The sequence below is a fragment of the Maylandia zebra genome, linkage group LG5, assembly GCF_041146795.1.
Source record: "Maylandia zebra isolate NMK-2024a linkage group LG5, Mzebra_GT3a, whole genome shotgun sequence".
NCBI lineage: Eukaryota > Metazoa > Chordata > Actinopteri > Cichliformes > Cichlidae > Maylandia > Maylandia zebra.
In genome coordinates this window covers 30,780,424-30,800,285 of record NC_135171.1, presented here as the reverse complement: position 1 = coordinate 30,800,285, position 19,862 = coordinate 30,780,424, and the positions used below count along the sequence as shown (strand labels likewise).

The 19,862-nt window shown below is 38.9% G+C and overlaps 1 protein-coding gene across 3 annotated transcripts in view; it reads left to right on the top strand.

Moving 5' to 3' along the window:
• chd6 (chromodomain helicase DNA binding protein 6) overlaps positions 1 to 19,862 on the top strand; it is a 98,943-nt gene that overhangs the window by 26,871 nt on the left and 52,210 nt on the right. For all 3 annotated transcript variants that reach the window (XM_004547354.5, XM_076884193.1, XM_004547355.6), the window contains exon 3: positions 17,618 to 18,257. In XM_004547354.5, the coding sequence (XP_004547411.3) occupies positions 17,618 to 18,257 (640 nt within the window). The remainder of the gene's footprint in view (positions 1 to 17,617; positions 18,258 to 19,862) is intronic.

Genomic DNA, 19,862 nt, shown 5'->3' with positions numbered 1-19,862 from the left:
ATAACAGTAACCTACAGCACACCAGAAAAATAGATTCAGACTACCTTTTAGGCTCAGGTGCAGTGACACAGCTTTAACAAGAAGAAAAGTCAGTCATTCACCACCATCTTCCTGCGCACTAAAACCACCAAAGTGCTCTTCTCCAGTGTCGGAAACGAACAGGCTCAGGATGGCTTCGTCATCCACTCTCAGCTTCTTTCCTTCATTGTCACTTTCAAAACCAAAGAAATCCTCGTTGTCAGTGTCGGAGTCGAACACCCTCTGAAGGGCCGTGGCGGTGTCCTCCTCTTCATCATGCAGCAGTCCAGCCCTTCGAAATCCGTTGGTGATCGTTGATGTTTGCACACTTTTCCACGCTGTCAGAATCCACCGGGATTGAGCACAACTTGCTTTTCGCAAGTTTATCGCCGCTCGTCATCCACGACTCCCGCTGAACGCGTAGTGCTACTTTGAAGTTTGTTTTTCGCGCTACTTGTACGGCACTATGTTGCCTGGCGGATGGACATGTGACCAACATACCACTCTTGAACCCCGATCCTTCCGCCAGGCAACGTAGTGCCGTACAACAGCGGAACAAACAAAACAAATCGTCTTACGATATCACAAAAATCATGGACAATCCATAGAAAAGCCGCACCTGACTAAAAGCCGCAGGGTTCAAAGCTTGTGCAAAAAGTAGCGGCTTATAGCCCGACAATTACGGTAATCTCTTCTTGAACATCTTTCCAGAAATGCATTTCTGTACAAATAATTCTGATATATTCATTCTGGTGGAAATTGTTCTACCTGGTATGGTAATCCAGTATAATACCTTGCCAAATTATTTTGTGTTGAGTGAAACTTGTGGAAATAAACATATTTTGTGTTCTAACACTGTGTCCTCGACCTGAGTCCTCTCACACAGGACACAGTACAGCTTTGTTAACTCAGATTTGTCTTGGTTAAGCTAGTTTAAGGTCATCTTATCTGCTAACTCCAGAAATACAGAAGTTTTCTCTTTTTACTCTCTGATTCAGGCGTTGTTGTATTGGTGCAGTGGCTGTGTTAATTAGTCTGTTTATTTGACTTGTGTATAATCATTTGTAGTGGCATGAAAAGGCTGAGGGCCTTTATCAGTATCAGGTAAAGTGAAGTTACAGTATCTGTGCTTGGTCTGTAATATTGTTTGGGAATGTTTGGATGCAGCCAAATAATTCCTTGTCTACACTGGCACACTAAATCACGGTTAAGATAACAAAACATGTCAGCAGTAGAATTGGTATGAAAGGGAAAGAGCTTCATCCTTAAATAATTTAGTTTCTGTTTTAGGCAGTGTGCAATCTTACTTAAGGCTTACATCAGTTTGTTTACATGAGAAAAGTGATGAGATTTTCACTGTCGCAGTGATGGTGTGTCTGGCATCTTTCAAGTGGCCATCAACTTGTCTGGTTATCTTCCTGCCACATCTCGAAGCCACAGTGATAATGTCATCACGGCACAGTGATGTGGAGGAAACTAATGTCTGTGTGGTAATGTTTGTACAAGGCTGCTGCAAGATGTTGGGAAAATGATAACAAAAGTGAGACAATGTTGATTGTTCAAAAAGAGATGGCAGGGAAATATTTTTGTGTAGTGAGGGTAGAGATCGCTTGTAGGAGCAGGACAGATGGTAGGAGTCCCGAATTTATGTTTTGAAGTCTTTAAAAACGGATTCGTCCAGCTGGTAACAATTCTCTTAACAAAAAAAAATACTCTGTGTGTTTATGTCTCCTTTGAGGTGACTGTTTTGCCAGCTACTAAATCCTGTGTAACTACAGTTTGGTCAGTAGATTTTTGGACCATAAGCCCGTGTATTTCATTGTAGCTTTTCCATTGTACACCAGCAGATTGTAATAGATTTTAAACAGTCTAGACTGGTTAAAGTGCACACTTTCAGATTTAATTCAAGGGGTTGACAAAAGTATTGCATAAACTGTTTAGAATCCAGCCCTTTTATACATAGTCTCCCATTTTCAGGGGGCCAAAAGTTGGAAAGATGGGAGAGTTGCTTCATGGGCAAGTGAAGCCTATTCCTTCATTATTCCAAAACAAACTAATTGATTCCAAGTACTGACTTGCTTTTGGTAGCTATTTGTTTAAATCCTCAGCATTAGGTCAAAGAGATGTTGATGTAGTTGGAGGATGCCATCATTAGTCTTGGAACTTGAACTACCGATCAGACAGATTTAAAACAACCCAAAAAACTTGAGGATTGGCCAAATCAACAATGTTGTACGTACTTAAAAACAAGTCACTCACCATCACAGGAACAACAAATCGGCCTCATAGACCAATTCAGTTTTTTTTTTTTTTTTTTTTTAATATACTGTCAAATCACAACAGCAGTTGCCCCAAGGCACTTTACTGTAAGGTAAGGTAAAGACCCTACAATAATACAAAGAAAACAGAGAAAACCCAAGCAAGCTTTGGCGACAGTGGAAAAGAAACTCCCTTTTAACAGGAAGAAACCTCCAGCAGAACCAGGCTCAGGGAGGGGTGGCCATCTGCTGCGACTGGTTGGGGGTAAGTGGATGAAGACAGGACAAAGACACGCTGTTGAAGAGAGCCAGAGATTAATAATAGCTCATAATTAAATGCAGAGAGGTGTATAAACACAGTGAGTGAAAAAGTTGACTGAAGAAAAAGCACTGCATCATGGGACTCCCCCAGCAGCCTAGACCTAGACCACTGAAGATAACAAAAGTTGGATGATCACACATTTTTTTCCTTGGTTAAGTAAAACTTCTTTCACAACATCTGCCAAGAACACTCATGACAAGGTAGGCATTTCATTGACAAGGTCTAGAATCAAGAGGCGCTTTCATGAATGTAAACACAGAGGGTTTACGACAAGCGGCAAATCACTGGTTACACTCAGCAGCAAGAAGACCAAATAATCTTAAAAAAAAAAAGATTTTGTCCAGTTCTGGAAATAACTGAACAAAGATTAAGATGAACTTGCATCAGAATGATGGGAAAAGTATGGAGAATACTATTGTATTGTAACCAGAATTCTCATGTGACTGCTGATAGAGGTAGCAGTATGAATTTTGAAGTTTACAAGGTTCAAGGTAACTTTATTTATACCCATAGGCAAGGTAAATTTGCTTTACAGAAAAAATGATAGCATTTGGCATCCCTTCAAAAACACACATACCTAATAAAGATATAAACCTCCCTGTAGCACATATATAGTAATTTAAAAAACTATACACTCTGCTCAGATTCAGCCAAATGCTGGCAAACTGATTGAACAGTGCTTCACAGAGCAAATGGGTAATGACCCAAAGCATAGTGAAAAAGCCAAACCATTTTAGATTTTAGGAAATCGCTGACTGCGAGATATTTTCATCTAAGTATTAAAAATGGAGGACTATGTGTGGCTGTAATTCTAAAGCACTTAATGTAATATTATTGTGAAACAACTGGCATTAAAGCTGAAAGTCTACACCTCAGTCACACATTGATTGTTTGCTTTAAATCTAGCATTTGAGCTCTCTGCAAATTCTAAAAGGTAAAAAAAAAAGGAATTTTCCTAAAATGTGATAACTAAAAATGAAAATAGCTACAAAAAGATGAATTCAAATCAAGCATATTATTCTGGATAAACAACGTCCAGCATTATTTTAAACAGGGAAAATTTCCCAAACTATCCAGCATTACACCATCACCATAGAACTATCTGCCATGTCAATTAAAGCCCTAACTGTTGCAAATACCCAGAAAATGACAAATTAAGTACAGTTAGCGCCATAGGATTTTGGACAATGAAACATTTATTGTAGCTTTACACTACCACAGTTATTTTAATGAAGAAAATCTGCCTCCAGCTGAAGTAATTAAAAAGCAGTACAAAACAGCATGACGTTTAACTTCCTTTAACTGGTTACTTTCAGTATGAATCAATCTATGCATTGCTATAAATGGACAGAAAATACCTTTCTCAAAATCTTAGTTTTTAGTAGTTGTGCAGTTTGATAGTTTATTTAATAATTAAACAAATTTATAACAGCTCTAGCTGTGCATAAAAGATGATGATTTGTAGCTGTGATGGCACCGTTCCAGGTTTAGTTCCTCTGTATCTGACAAGTGTATTTAAAGAGAACTATTCTGTATGCTGAAGCTTGATTTTTATTTTTTATTTTTCTTTCTTTCACCATCACAATCCATGAATCAGCAAGTGTATGAAACCGTGATATCTGCACTTCAAGGTAAAGCAAAGAAAGGATGGAATTCTTTTCTGTCTGTGAGGCCTAGATTCAGTCACTTTGATCATTTTTGTACCAAGCAGCTGAAAGATCCGTCTGCAGCCCTCCATCCTCCTGCGCCTCCTTCCATCTTTATTTATTTATTTAGTTTTATAGTGAGTAACAAGAATGTGGCTGTCCTCTAAGCTGGAGTTCCCTTCCTTTAGCATTTTGGTGGAGTCTCCTTTCTTTATTCTAAGTTTCTTCATTCGCTGAAAGCACATTTTTCTACTCTCACAGAAATGCTACACATGACAGGTTTTCTTGGATCAGAACAGACCTTTGGGGTTTGACTAAAACATTATCGCGTTTGATATAGTAAAGGCATCAAACCTGTATTACTTTAGCTGATAGAAGTTATTTACATGGATGTTATTTAGAATTTCTCCCTATTTAGAAGTTGTAAGTAGTTAAAAACTGTAAAGATAAAATACATTTATGTGCTAAAGCATAAAGTTTTCTGTGTAGAAAAAAAATCTGCGTGGGTAGAGTTTATATAATCAAGTGCCTTAAAACTCCATTAGGGTGTGTAAGGAAGACCAAAATGCTACTGAACCTAAAACAGGATGTGTAGTTACACACTCATATTTCCAACATGTAGTCTGGCATCACCAGACTACAAAGTTAAATTAGTCAAAAATCTTTTAGTATAGTTTTAAGTTCAAGTGCATGCTAACAGTGGACAGAAGCCATATTCATCTTAATGCAGCTGGATACACCTGTAACCAGTTCTTCAAACCAATTACATGTCCACGTTTTAGTAAAAATAATTGTATTTCGAGTATCTTCATTGTTAGAATCTTTAGCATTATATATCGATCAGTGTTATTGATTGTATCACTTTTTGAAATATAGTATCAGTGCTGTGCTGATAGTCTAAATTCATGTTTTCCCACAGATTTTTGTGATAGTGCAGTGAGGTTTGTACATGAAAGAAGACACACCCATACTGACTTAAACAACACTATATGTTTTTTGAAAATGAATGGCAATTAATAGTAATAGTCAACTCCCTCTCTACTGGGTCTCATATCTAAGATGGACAACTGTGTATCCTTGATTAGCTGTGCAGAAGCACATGAACAGGTTTTCACCTGCTGTAGGTTCAGGTCAGAGTGGCCCAGCAGCTTGCACCGGCATTACTGTCACCAGCTGCAATCTGCGACAGTGGACTTGAAGTGTCTCTGGGGATGAGAGGCAAGTTAACGGTATTCAGCATTGCTGCGACTGCGACCTGGTCATCCAGCTGGTGGGGAAAGAAGATAGGAATGGGTGGGGCTAGCGGTTTAGCATGGACTGAGCTGGAGAACGATTGAAATAATTTTTGAACTGCTATTGAACATTTTAGATGCAGTCAATGCTTAGAATAGCTGCTATGTTTAACCTGCATCATGACGTCAACTCAAGGAGTTGACGGAACCCTGATCTCCACGTTGTTTTTAAAGGCATCTTTAATTTTACTGCCAAAACTTTTCCCTCATTGTTCATATGTCTAATCTTTCACGAAGATGAGCAGTGGTGAAAGAGCGCTTAGCCTAGCCTGAGTGTTTGTCACATTTACCAGTTTTGCCTGTTGTTCCATCTTTGAAAGGAAGCAGGAGCATTGATGAGACTGCAGTACCCGTGGTCTATATTCGTGACAGAGAGATAGATGTGCACGCGTGTGTGTGTGTGTGTGTGTGTGTGTGTGTGTGTGTGTGTGTGTGTGTGTGTGTGTTTTGCTTATTTGCGGGGCAGTATTATTGATTCATAGGCCGTGTGATTGCAGCCTCCCTCAGTTGTGTTTGGTTGGTTTTACTGGACAGGCAGAGGCTGCTACACTGCAGCACGTCACTGGAGGCTGTGTGTGTGTTTGTGTGAGGACAGTGGGAGACGGTGTGTAAAGAGAAAAACCGTGCATTTTTTATGCATGTAGTCATCCTTGTAAGCACATTGAACCGTGAAGATGCGTGTGTGTGTGTGTGTGCACGCACGTGTGCGAATGAGTGTGTGGTGGTGTGTGTCTAAAACGGGCATGTATGTCCATGTAGTCAGTCATGTAAGCACATTGAGCCATGGAGTGCCAGTGTGGGAGTGAGGAAGACAGTTAATGTCTGTGTGCACGCCTGTGTAGTCAGTCATGTAAGCACATTCAACCATGACACGATGCCATGATGCTGTGTGCGTGTGTGTATTCGTGTGCGTCGGGGGGAGGGCTACTGTTGCTATGTTGTTGTGAAGATGGATGGCAGCGGCTCAGGTCATTACTGATCCTGGGTTAGCTTAGCAGCTAATTTTAGCTTGTAGGTTACCCATAACTGTGTCTGAGCTTTTTTTCTATATGAAGAGGCACAGGGAATGAAGGTGGAGCGAGCTGAGCGTGGAAGTATTTTCAGTGATTACATGCCTCAGATCATCTGAGGTTAGAGGTGTGAGTGACAAAGCTCCTGATTCTTCTGAGCCTCAAACCTGATGAGAATGTGTTACAGGTCTAATCCTCACATGATGCTTTGCGTTTCCATGCATCTATTTATTCAGTTTTGATCTAACAAGGGATTTTATTAAACAAATGAATAATGAAGTACACAGAAGACAAAAGAAGTTGGATCTTAACTTGAATCTTGGATCTTGTGTTTTAATTCAACTTTTACCCCAGTCTTCATTAAACTGAGAACTCTCACTTGTGTAACTAACAGTTTGCCTGTTATAACAATTTGATTTAAAACAAAGTTTTGCCCAAGTGTAAGAACAGTTTTTAACAGCTTTAAACAGTTTTTTTTTTTTATTTTATATGATTATAATGTTTTTGCTTAGTGGCAGGTTCACTTTCCTGTCATTGAATGTAATTCATACACATTGTTTCAGAGAAACTTGGGTAATTGAGCTCAGCTTTCATGCAGGCCATGAATTTGCGTTAACCTACCTGCAGTTGCTGCACATCTCTTAGCTGCTTTGCAAATCACTCCACCGAACCTTGTTTCCTATGCTGCACTTACAGATTTGCAAATTTGTGTGTTTGCAGCACAACACTATTATGGTTAATCTGATAAAGGTTTAATGCTTTCTGTTCTTAGGCACATTCACACATTGTATGAGGTGTATGCGGAGTGAAATACTATATAAATACTAATGCGCATATATAAACACTCTGTGGTCTGTATTTATAAAAGGACTTATTTGAAAATGACATTTGCTGCAGAATGATCACATAAGATGGCTATCACTGATTTGTAGGATTTTTAGGTCATTATAATTTCAAAGCAGACACATTAGCTTTAAATTTAATGACTTTTCAAAAATAATGCAACTGTCTTCCTTGTGTACGTGTAGTTTCAGTGAAGTAATGAGTATGCTCTGCACAGGAAACTTGTGATCTACTGATCATTGTTTATTGGGTGTAGTTTAGTTAATAGAGATGTGCTTGCTTTGTGATATGGTCGTTGTTTCAGGTGAAGTTTGTGGCAACATGCAAATGTGGCCTACTTGATGAGTGGTAATTCCTTTGTGTTGCTCATTCTGCAGTGAGTGGCCTAGTTCTGCCCGCGTCCTTCATCATTTCACACATTGCGCACAGATTTGAAAAACTTTATTATTTCTTCCACGTGTAAATTGAAAAAAGCTGATTCTGAGATGTGGAAAGAAACAACAATATGTTCCTGTCAAACCTTAAAATGAATAACTGCTGTTTTTAATTATTACCCTCAAGAAATACCAGACCAGATGAGCCCCACACTAAACTTCCAGGTTTTTTTCAAACTAGGATAAAATATTATCTTAGTTTAAGCATTTTGTCTAGCTTAGTGGCTGCTCAATCCTGCACCTTTGACTCTGTGTTTGTTGTTGGGTTTCTACTCCGCAAAGCGCTCCCTTTAAGTTGGTACCATTTTTTTTTTCCTTCTTCTTTTTACATTTTGCATCCCAGATTCAATCAATCTGTGGAATAAAACCCACTGGGCGCAGGATAAAAATCCACTGCTCTTGTGGAAACGCAAATAAGTAATAACTCTTCACTTGTGGCGGTCAGCCCTGTAAGGCTTGTTAAGGTCCAATCAAGCCAAGCAGAATCCAGACTGATGTTTTTAGAGCTTCTTATCTCTAGACTGAAATCTATTTAAAGTTGTCAAAAGAGCTTTTTAGATCCCCCCCCCCCCCCCCCCCCCCCCCGGATTCAAATAAAAAATTTAAATAAATTGAATTAAAATAAATATTAGAGCAGGGCGATATGACCAAAAAGTACTATAAATATTAAACACAGTGCATATCACTCCGAGGCTCCTGCCTACGATCGCCGTAATACTCCGACAATCCATCGAGCGGTGCGGTAACACGGTAATAACGACGGTCCGCTAACATGCTCTACCAAAAATAGTGCTTTGTTGTGTATCTGACGGACGAAAGCTAAACCAGTTCCACACCACTGAAGTTGCAACATTTTTACAAACCAATTCTGGTTCATCTGTTTCATTCAACGATCCACTTTCGCCCTTCTCATTCTCCGTCGCCGCCATGCTTTTTCTGCCATGTGCGTATGAAAACAAAGGCACTGCAGATGTGCGTTTTACCCATATTCTATCACCATATTTCATTTTCTTATCGTTGCCCAACATTATACCGGTATTACCGTGAACGGTATGATATGGCCCAGCCCTAATAAATATTATAAATATTATCATTTGAAATTATGTTGTTTCTTCTTTCTGGTAATTTGTTTTCCAGCATACTTTCATATACTGAAATGCATAAGCCATCCATTAACCAAAAGACCTGGTAATATCGTGTTTGTGCAACTATTCCTCATCACAGCAGACCTGTTGAGGTCGCTAAAGCGGAACAGCTGGAGGAAGTAGTTCTACTGCGGGGCGTTACTTTTAGGACATAATTGTTTTTTCACCAATTAAAATAAGTTGAAGACATCTTTTGGCTGTGCTTTAAAAGGCAGACTTGCATACATGGCTATACATTCTCCAAATGTGGGTTTGTGTACACCGATCGGTTCCACACACTACAAAATACAATTTAATAGAAAAAAAAAAAAAGGAAAAGTTGTCCATCTTATTCGATGGATATCATGAAAAGACAGAAATGTATGTGAAACTGCTTAACACGTGTGGGACTCAATACAAGCGACATGCTGTAGTGCACAAAACTGTCATCCAGTTTACTGGCACATGAGTGGTAGGTAGTCTTTTTGCATCGACAGCTCCCAAAGACATGACCGGTGACAGTGTCACACAGATCATTGCAGCAGCACAGAAACCATCAGTTTATAAGTCATATTCTTTTGTTCATATTACAGGAATTTCTGTTTTTATTGTTATCTATTTTAACAATAAAAGCTACACTAATATTTATCAATATGCAGGCTGATAGTTGGCTTGTGATACTGATATTATTACATGCCTGCATTGGAAAATACTCATGCTGACAATTTACCTTGTGGAAAAAGTTAAAATTGTCCAGTTTCCTCTCTTGCTTGTTGAAGCTTTTGATGTTAACACCCGTTTGCACTTTTAAGCAAAAATGGCTATCAGTTGACCTTAGCCGAGGGTTACTTCATATTTTTCACTCCAGGGTATCTCACCCCGGGACTTAGATATATTACTTTGCCACTCATGTCATGTAGGGACTCTGTAGAAGCCTACTCTTGTTTCTTTGCCTCTTGACCTTTGCTGATCACACCTACAGTTTTCTTCTCTCTGCAGCGGTGGAAAAGTTGACTTTACTGTGTGGTTTTTTTGTTAGGCGTGGTCTGTCCTTTAAGACGAGAACCACAGCCTGTAGGCAAAACTCTCACAAACGGATGGTGTAATGCACCAGAGTTTGGCATTTTACCTTTGTGTTGACAGTTGAACACAAACTGAAATTTAATTTCATCTTACCCAGTTTGTCTTTGCTGTTTCTTCTCTGGTGGGCTTACCTGTCAGAGCTGCAGAAAACTTTAACCAGCTGATGTCTTCCATTCATCACTAGAGACTAAATAAGGAACTGATTAGCCAACCTAGCCGGTAATTTTTAATAAAAATAGGTAATAAAAAGAAGTGTTTACCTACTGATGCATAAAATTTTTCCTGACAACATGAAAGGATTTGAAAATAAAACATTTCATATCAACGAAATAGTTATTTAAACAGTTGCTTTGCTGAATCACCAATTGAATTAACTTAATTTCCAGCTAACAACAATTTGCTTTACAGCTTTATTAGTTCTACTTTTAATTAACTACTTTTTGCAGTGCTAGTGAGACATGCACACATGACAAATACTTTTTCTTAAAACATGAACAATTGATGAATCAAGAAAACTATAAAATAAATAATTGTTACTTTCAGCTTTGCTACCTAAACTATTGCCTCACTTTATATAAACGACTCAAGACTTGCTCTGATTTCTGTGAAAAATTGAGTAGAAACTCAGCTCAGCATATAAAATTGTGCAACCTTGATAATAAAAATAAAAAATATGTGACACAAATCTATCCTATTAAATCTTCGAAAAACAATAGCTTTCTTGGAATTCCCTGCTCTCTAAGCAGTTACACATGCAGATATACCGGCTGACAAAGTAAGAATGAAATGAAAATGGCTAAAGACTGAATGACCAAAAGAAAGAGAAAAAGCTTCTGATGTATGAGCTGATGTCAGAATCAGAGAGGCTGTCGGTCTGTACAGACATACAGACAGCAACGAAAGAGTTACCATGGTGACCACGTGTTTACGTTCACCTCCCCTCTCCCAGCAGCTTTGGCAAAGAGAGCCAGTTTCCATGGCAACGGCCCTGATACCCCCTCCTCAAACCCACTGGCGACTAGGCCGCTCAGCGCGCGCGCGCGCGTGTGTGTGTGTGTGTGTGTGTGTGTGTGTGTGTGTGTGTGTGTGTGTGTGAGATTCATTGGGATGATTCCTCATACCTGTGTGAGAAGCAGTAAGCACATCTGCATTGACATCACGAAACAAGGCTAGTCAAACTCAATTCTCACCGCATAAAAACTGCAGTTATGAAAACAAACGCACCTGCTCTATGTATTGCATACACTGGCTAAACGCACGTCTGAGTGCCATGCATTTTTTTTTTCAGGCAGAAATGTCCGTTCAACGAGGATTTGGATGCAGACGCAAACATATGCGAATGTCACTCGGTCATTCCACATTCACATGACCGGGCGAGGTTATTTCTCTGCAGACCATGTGCCCATTTTCTCCACTTTCTAAATACAGTCAAGAGCGTCAGAAAGGGCTACAGCCAGTTTTAAACCCTTTACCACTCCCTCTGCTTTGCTGTCATAGGAACCACACCATCTTTCCTCTGACAAGCCTCCATCAAATGTGTACGTAGGTGTGTTGGGGGAATCAATGCTTTGAAAAGTCTGTCTTGTTGCTATTAGCCCCCTGAAGTATGTCAGGCTACATTTTCATCAGCTGCATTCAGAACGGCACCTTTCTGATTCAAAATTTAACATAATCACAATAATGAGTCTGCGCTGGCTCATTTTCAGAACACAATCGCTTCCTTTGCCAAGTGCAAAAATGTGGTACAGCTTGTGTTAGTGACATTGGTGCAGAAACATATGGGCAATGTACAGTCTTTCCAATTACTTACATATGGACAGAGCACACAAACAGCAGTGCCACATATGGCAGGGCCTGCTGTCCATAGGACTTTATGTGTAGTGAACACTTGAACACAGCTGGTGGATATAGCACACAAGCAAGGTGAGATTGAATTTTGGCTTTTATTATATGGGAAGTTTATATTCAAGTCACAACACATGAATAATTATTGATTTTAATTGCACTAAATAATTAATACAGAACATGTTGTTCTGTAGTGGATGAAAAGCTTGTAGCAAACATTTGATTTGTTATCACCACACCAAAGATTTCCTCTTAAGCTGCTTCTTTTTCAGAGATAGTGAGGACTTTTTTGTCTTACTTTTTGTGTTTGGATTTTAAACTAGTGCTTTGATGATTGTTCAGCATCATCATTTAGTCAGTACTATTCTCATTGGCTTGTTTGTACTGATCTCCTTCTGTAGGTAAGTTATAGTTCTTCTGATAGCTGGTCTTTACTTTTCCCTAACACTGAGAAATAGCCTCTATGTACACATACTTAAAAGGTTATCTTAGCTGCAGAGCCTGGTGTAATCCTTAATAGCGGGTAGCAGTTGCTGTCAGACCTAAAGTGTAACACTTGGGTAAGTAATATAGAGCACTTGTGTTCAACATTATATCTGTTTAATTATTGAAATGTGGATAGAAACAAAAACACTGTGGCTGGCAGGGCATCAAAAAACCAAGAGAAGAGAAAATGACGCTGTCAAGTGTGCCAATAAATTTAAAGTAACAATATTTTTGTTGACCCTGGTGTTTCAATGCTAGAGTGCCACTGCAGGTTTACCATTGCCAGGGGTTAACTCAACAGATTATACCCACTGTAGTTAAATATTTATAGTGACTAAAAACATTGTCTGTAACTCTGATTGTAAATGTGTAGTATTACTGATCATTTTCTGTAATTAATTTTACACTCATTACTTAGAAAAGTCCAGGACTGCATTCTCTATTCACTTCACCCCTGCTGAGTGGAATTGATGTCATTTGATTTCTCCAATCTTTCTATGGTTCGGTGTTTAAAATAATTGTTTTGTTTTTTCTTACTTTTACCTTTTGAATCTTAATACAATCTTTATGTTTAATATTTATGGCAAAAATATTTATTATACATTTACGCAACTTAGAAACAACTTTTGAATTATTGCTAGTTTAAGTATAACCTTGTTTATTTTGTGTTTTTTCAAGTAGATGATGTTCTTCCATGCTTGAATAATAATGTCTTCATTTATTTGGACCAAAAAAAACCACTAGTCTGTTACCAGTATACATGCCAGTGTAACAAATGTGATGTTGTTATTCATTAGAAAAATGTGTTTTTTGTTATTTTGCTCCCTTGAATGGTTTGCTTTCTGTCACAGCACACTTTGTTTACAGAATAGATTAGGCTGTATTGTCCTATCCAGCAAGCGTAATGGGACTGTTTCATCTTCAGCCATATGTAAATCCTGACTACAAATGCTTTGGGTGCATTTTCAGGTCTAATCCTCTTATGAATCAAATTTTGAACTTCTAAATCAAAGGCTCTGACTTGTTAAATTTAGTTGTTCCTCCCCAGGGAGTCCCGGTTAATTGATTAAAACTAGCACTTATGAAAAGCAGTGAAGACGCAGCAGGGCATCTGTCTTGGGGATTATGTTTCTGTAATAAAAACTGTTTGATATCTAAAGTGAATAGGGGCGTAATGGTGCACTAAATAGTTTGCTATGCACACTAGTAATAGAGTCATACTTTGATATCATTTTCTGTACCGCAGAAAAAGCAAAGGAAATGTCTAAATTGGCATTTGGTGTTATGTTTTAAAAAAGGGGAACATTTAAAAAACGTCTATCTTGTCATGATTATCTCTATAACGTTTGAGGTGCTTAAATGCTTTTAGTAAGCAAGACTGACATCTAAGTCAAGTGCAGTATATTCAGTATATTGCTGTATATGTGCTTCTTTCTGTGAAGAACGAGGACACCCATGTTATCTAAAGGAACTTCTTGGTATTGTTAGTGAACAAACTAACCAAATGCCTTGTGTTTACATGCATTGTTAACTCACTGAACATGGAGTCATGGTGATTAATCTGTAAAATGTGATTAATTAGATCTTGTAATGTGAGCTAACATATTGTATGCGTTTCGTGAATAACTCACACTGCAGAAAGCTAATAGACAACAGCTACTGCTCTATGAAAATGTAACTTCTGGGAGTGCAGGTACAGACATAAATAGACTTGTGACAATAGCTGTTTGTATCAGCTGGAACCAAACATCCTTGCATCATAAACCTAAGTGTTAGCAGTCTTTTTCAGCAATTTATAAATAAGTACACCTTCCACTCATTATGATGATGTGGATGCAAAATTGTTACATTAACGTGCAAAAAATAATGTTCAGTTTTTATGGTGTAGATTAATAAACAATTCAGTGAAATAAATAAGTAAATAAATACATTTAGTTTTTCCATGCTTTTCTTCTTAATGTTTCAGTGTAACTCACTGCAACGACTCTACTATGAGTACATTTCAGCTAAAGTTGCAGATGATCTCAGCTATTGCTTCTGCCCTTGCTTATTCACGTTCCTCTTCTTTTGCGTTTTATTCATTCTCATTGGCTACAACTATCTCTTCTTTGTCGTCTCCGGTTGTTTAGCTGTGACTACAGCAATGCTGGAAGTCTACAAATTAATTGCACAGATGATGACAATGGTGGAGCGTTTCCCTGTGTGTTTTTGGAAGTTTAATTTGCTACTACCTGTCCAGATTTTAATCCCTAACCCAGCTTTTGCCTCCTCCTGAACAAAAATACTGACCAGCTATTTTTCAATATTCTTCTGGATTAAAGGAGTGCACATGAAGTGTCACATTTAAAGAATTTACATCATTATTTACACAACCTCAGCTATGCAGAGCCGCTGTGTCTACCCACATGTATTTTGTTATACATGTACAATGATTATAAAGGGCTTTTCTATTCTATTGTTCCATCTTAGCCATCTACCCAATCATTGCCTCTGATACTGGCAGCATTTCTTTGTAGTTAAAAAAAAGTCCTTATAAGGCAGTGAGTGGTGTTATTTTAATAGCACTGATGTTTGGTGAACAGCTCCCTGGTTGCCAAATATACTCTATAATATACCTGGATAGCTTGGCAGGTAAAGTTTGTGCATGATATGTTAGCAATCCCTTCAGGGTTTTTCTTTAATTAAGCACAAACCTGCATTTGGACTCAGAGATAATTGGTGAGTAAAGGGCACCATAGCTTCACAAAACACATAGTTTGTGCTGGTGTATAAAGTATGGCAACAATTTTTTGTATAAATGTCCCAAAGTAGGAATTGATGCTACGATGGAACGTTATATCACGTTGGTCAGATGTTCTGATTTTCTGTGCCATGTTAATGTTCTGCAAAGTATATTTTTCTACTCAGTATTCAGCATCATGCCGGAGCAGAAGGTAGGAACTATAACATAAAATTAATTATTGAAATTATTTTAGTACTTGCCAAAACACAGTGGTGCCATAAACCTTACATTGGTGGATGGTGTAATAAATTATTTTTTCTTATTTTAAAGTACAAAAATGTCCTACGTTTATCCTGTTTGTTATCTCAATTACAAATCTCTAATATCTAGCATCTTTCTTTTTTATATGACTGCTTTAAGTTATGAAGTTCTCATTTGTTTCTTAGCTGAATACCATCTTGAATATCTAATAGTTCACAGCAACTGTTAGGTTTAGTTATGACGCTGCAGAGTCACAGAGTGGGCAACATCTTGTTAAAGCTCTTGAACTGGCTGTGATAATACAATAGAGAAATTGGATTTGTGCTAAATATGAGCAATATGCCATCATATTCCTGTAGACTGGAGTTCATCATTGGATGCAACACCTTAGAAATGCCTCAATCAAGCACTGCAGACTTTAGTACAAGCTGTGTTTAACCCCATGAAATTGCAATCTCTTTGTATTTGATATAAAGTAACCAACGGATTTTGGAACATCTTATCTGCATTTTTGATTTTAGCAGATAGGTACAATTTGCCCACATGTTATGCTGACCTTGAGGTCCACCTACTAGTCATGAATATTTATGGTTGCCAATATTTATGCAGTCACAAGAGACTTATTAGCATACTTGAGCTTCGCTTCCTACCTAATTTTAATGAGATGACAACCTGATGTCATAATCAGAGGTGGACAATGAAGCTAACTTCATCTATTCTCCATTAATGTTAGAGATATAGCCGTGATGGAAATGACCCTTTTGACATTTACAGCACTGCTTAAAGATGATGCAATAATTCACGTTTGGATCTGTTAGGTTAGAGTGGAAGAGTGCTGTGCTGATTGAGCAGTTGGGAGCAGTGTTGTTGAATGGACTTTGCATTTTTGACTGTTTCAGAATGAGGATTTAGGAATATGTGGTGTCACAATGTCCTCGCAACATCGCATGGTTTGATCTATTCCGAAATTAGGGATATTTCTGAATGTATCGCTATCCACTACTTACAACTTTACTCATTTTTAGCCACTGTGTGTGTGTGTGTGTGTGTGTGTGTGTGTGTGTGTGTGTGTGTGTGTGTGTGTGTGTGTGTGTGTGTGTGTGTGTGTGTGTGTGTGTGTGTGTGTGTGTGTGTGTGTGTGTGTGTGTGTGTGTGTGTGTGTGGCCTTTTTCAGCTTTATTTGATAGATACAGTAAAGAGAGGACAGGAAAGTAGGGGATTGTCTGTCCATTTTAACTAAAAACAAATAAACAATTAATAAGATGTTAAGTTTAGTTTTAGTTTGCTGTGACACACCTGGTAGTGAATCAAAGCCAAAGGTCAGATGTTGCACAGTAATAACTAATTTAAGAGTCAATAAATGACCTGAATGTTAAAGTCCAAGAGTGTTTTGACTAGAACATCAGTGTGGTAGTTGGTCCTGGGTAGGAGGAAGAGAGGGCCGTGAAGTCGACCAGAGTTTGATAGGTGGAAGGCATCATATATGAAGGTTGGCTTCCTCAGGTTTCCTGTCAACGTAGACACCTGCTGAAGGGCCTTCACTAGACGATTGTGTGTGAGACATTGGGCGTGCAAAATTCAGTGGGCCTTCTGAAATGTATGCTGATCGTGCAGAGAGGCCATGATTTTGAAGCAAGTACTCTGTGTTCCGGAGGCATTTTGGATCGAGAGAGAATTAAACCAGGAACTGAATGAGAATTTTCTTATTAGGGTTGTTGCAAACGGCAGATTTTTCTTCGATATTAATCAACTACCATTATTGGAAGCTTTGTCTAATTTTCTCCTCAGTTCATCTCCACCGACTCTGAAGAATATTTCCCATACTATTTGGCTTCAGTATGTTTATTTGAATAGAGAAAATAAACAGCAGTGTTTTATTTTTATTTCGTTTATTTATTTATTTATTTATTTTTGCTATGTGTTGAAAGTGAACCAAAAGAGTTGAGCTGTATGCTGTTAAGAGCAAAACAGCGAACTGAAAAATGCAAAGTTTCACAGGGCTGAAGGGAACTGGCGAGTTGGGTGTTAGTTCTCTGCACGTCTGATGCTACAGACATTCTTTTTAATGTCACATGTCTTCATGAGGTTGATAATTATTTTTACATACTCAACACTCTGCTGTTTTGGAGGACTTTTGCTTTGAAACGTCTGCTCAGGAGGTATTCATGAGAAGAATTTAAACCAAGCAGTAAAGTAGAGATGAGTAGAATTTATTAGTTAATAAGGAACAGTATAATGATCAACTGTATTTATGACACACTCTTCTTTTTCAGATGTTCACTGGCCTCTTGAAGCACACACCACCTCAGGCCTCCGCTGCAGCAGCCTCTTCCTCGGACCAAAACAGCAACGCACAAACTACAGCTCCCACAATCCCACGGGGACACCTGGTTGTGGGCACCAAGGACCAGCTCCGCCTCCTCACCCCTGTGGGCAGCACGGTGACATCCAATCACTGCACCACATCCGGGGTCCACGCTGCTAAGCACTCCGGAGGAGCGCCACGGCCTCCCTCCTCTATGAGCGAGGAGGATGATGGAGGTGGCGGAGGCAGGGTGAAGAAGAAACGAAAGAAAAAGGACAAGAGGGAATGGGAGAAAGCAGGAGTGGAGTGTGAGGAAAAGGAGAGCAGCAAACCAAAGAAACGAAGGGAGGAGAGGGAGCCAATAGTGGTCTCCCTGAGAAAGAGCAAGGAACCCAAGGAGGGAAAGGAGAGAAAGGAGCGTAAGGAGCGCAGGACCAAGGGAAAGGAGGGCAGGACAGAGAGTGAGACGGTGCTGAAAAATGTGTCGGGAGTTAAAACGTCAGGTGCCGCCGTTTCCCCGGGATCGGCTCAGATGCCTGTCAAGGTTCCTGGCAAAAGAGGAAGAAAACCTAAGGTCAAAGTCCTACCTCCTGTACCCTCGAATCAAGGTTTGAAGAGTGTCAAGTGTTTTTGTTTGTGTGGTAGTGACAGCAAGAAGTTTTGGATTGTGTTTTTAATAGTGTAGTTTGCTTTACCTACAGTAGGGATGTGCATGATTAGTTTACTAGGCAATTAAATATTACTGCCCTTGTTAATTGGTACCAGAAATACTTTTAGGTTAAGCTACCTCTTCATAGCTTATTAATTTATCCCATCTGCAAAAAGTGTTTATTCTGATGTGCCACATGCCGTTTTTCAAGGCTGTGTCCGCTGACAGCTTCTTAATGTCTAATGATGGTACCAGTAGTAACTTTAATTAAAAAAAAATACACCCAGGCTGCTTTACTTATGTGATGGTGGCAGTGTTTGCTGTCTGCTAACCTCTGCTGCTTTGAAGTCTGTGTGAATGAGTGTCTCGTTCTGTGTTTTGTCAACAACCAAAGAACAAAACCTTAAAAATGTGATGACAACAGGCGTTTGAGCTCGAACAGTTCAGGACTAATTGGCAGGCGAGGATGATGCCTGTCCTGTTTGTAAATGTCCTTAAATCATGATCAGACATGTCAGCATAAATATAGGTTATTATAATGCGATTGTTGGATTTAATTAAGACCGAGTACGCATGGTTATGTGTTTGCACGTGTGTGGGTGGGTGTATTAGCATTCTTTCAATAGCTGAAGAACAGAAAAAGATTTTCTGCAAGAATTATATCAGTGCATGTTTGATGATGCCAAACCCAGCAATAGACTTAGATGACACTGAAAGTAGGATAATAGAATTTATATGTATTATTGAAACAACTACAAGCTGCATTTTGGATTCTTTGTCAGTGCTGCTGACAGTCCACTGTTGGCTTGGGGACAGTGTATACTCTCAATGCTGTTTTTGCGACCAAACAACAACAAAACAAACAACACAAGAAAAAACCCCACATGTTCCCCCGTGGGTGAATATTCACGGTGATGTTGACATTCTTGGTTAATAAGAACATTGTGCCTACGTCAAGATTATTTTCATCAGCGTGCAGACTCTTCCTTTTGGATCATGTTTGTGGGGTTTGGTGTTAAGTCCTGAAAATTATTGAGTTTGTATAAAATTTAGCCAAGATATTAATATTTTCATGCTCTGCCTATGATGAATTAAAAGAACGTACTGACCCCTTAATCGCTTAGCTGGACCATCAGGTCAAAATGTCAATATTTCTGGTACCGTATTTCCCGGACTACAAAGCGCACCTGAATATTAGCCGCACAAGCTAAAATCAGGGGAAAATCCTGTTTTGTACATACATTAGCCGCACCTGACTAAAAGCCGCAGGTGTTTCAATGTTGACTTATCATATGTAAGAGAATATGCACAAAGGGAATTGTCAGGAAAGAGATGGCTGTTTGGAGACATCACTTTTATTAATATTTTGAAAAACAAGTTATGGGTACATATTTGCACATGTAGTACATAACAGTAGCCTACAGCACACCAGAAAAATAGATTCAGACTACCTTTTAGGCTCAGGTGCAGTGACACAGCTTTAACAAGAAGAAAAGTCAGTCATTCACCACCATCTTTCTCTTCTTCCTGCGCACTAAAACCACCAAAGTCCTCTCCTCCAGTG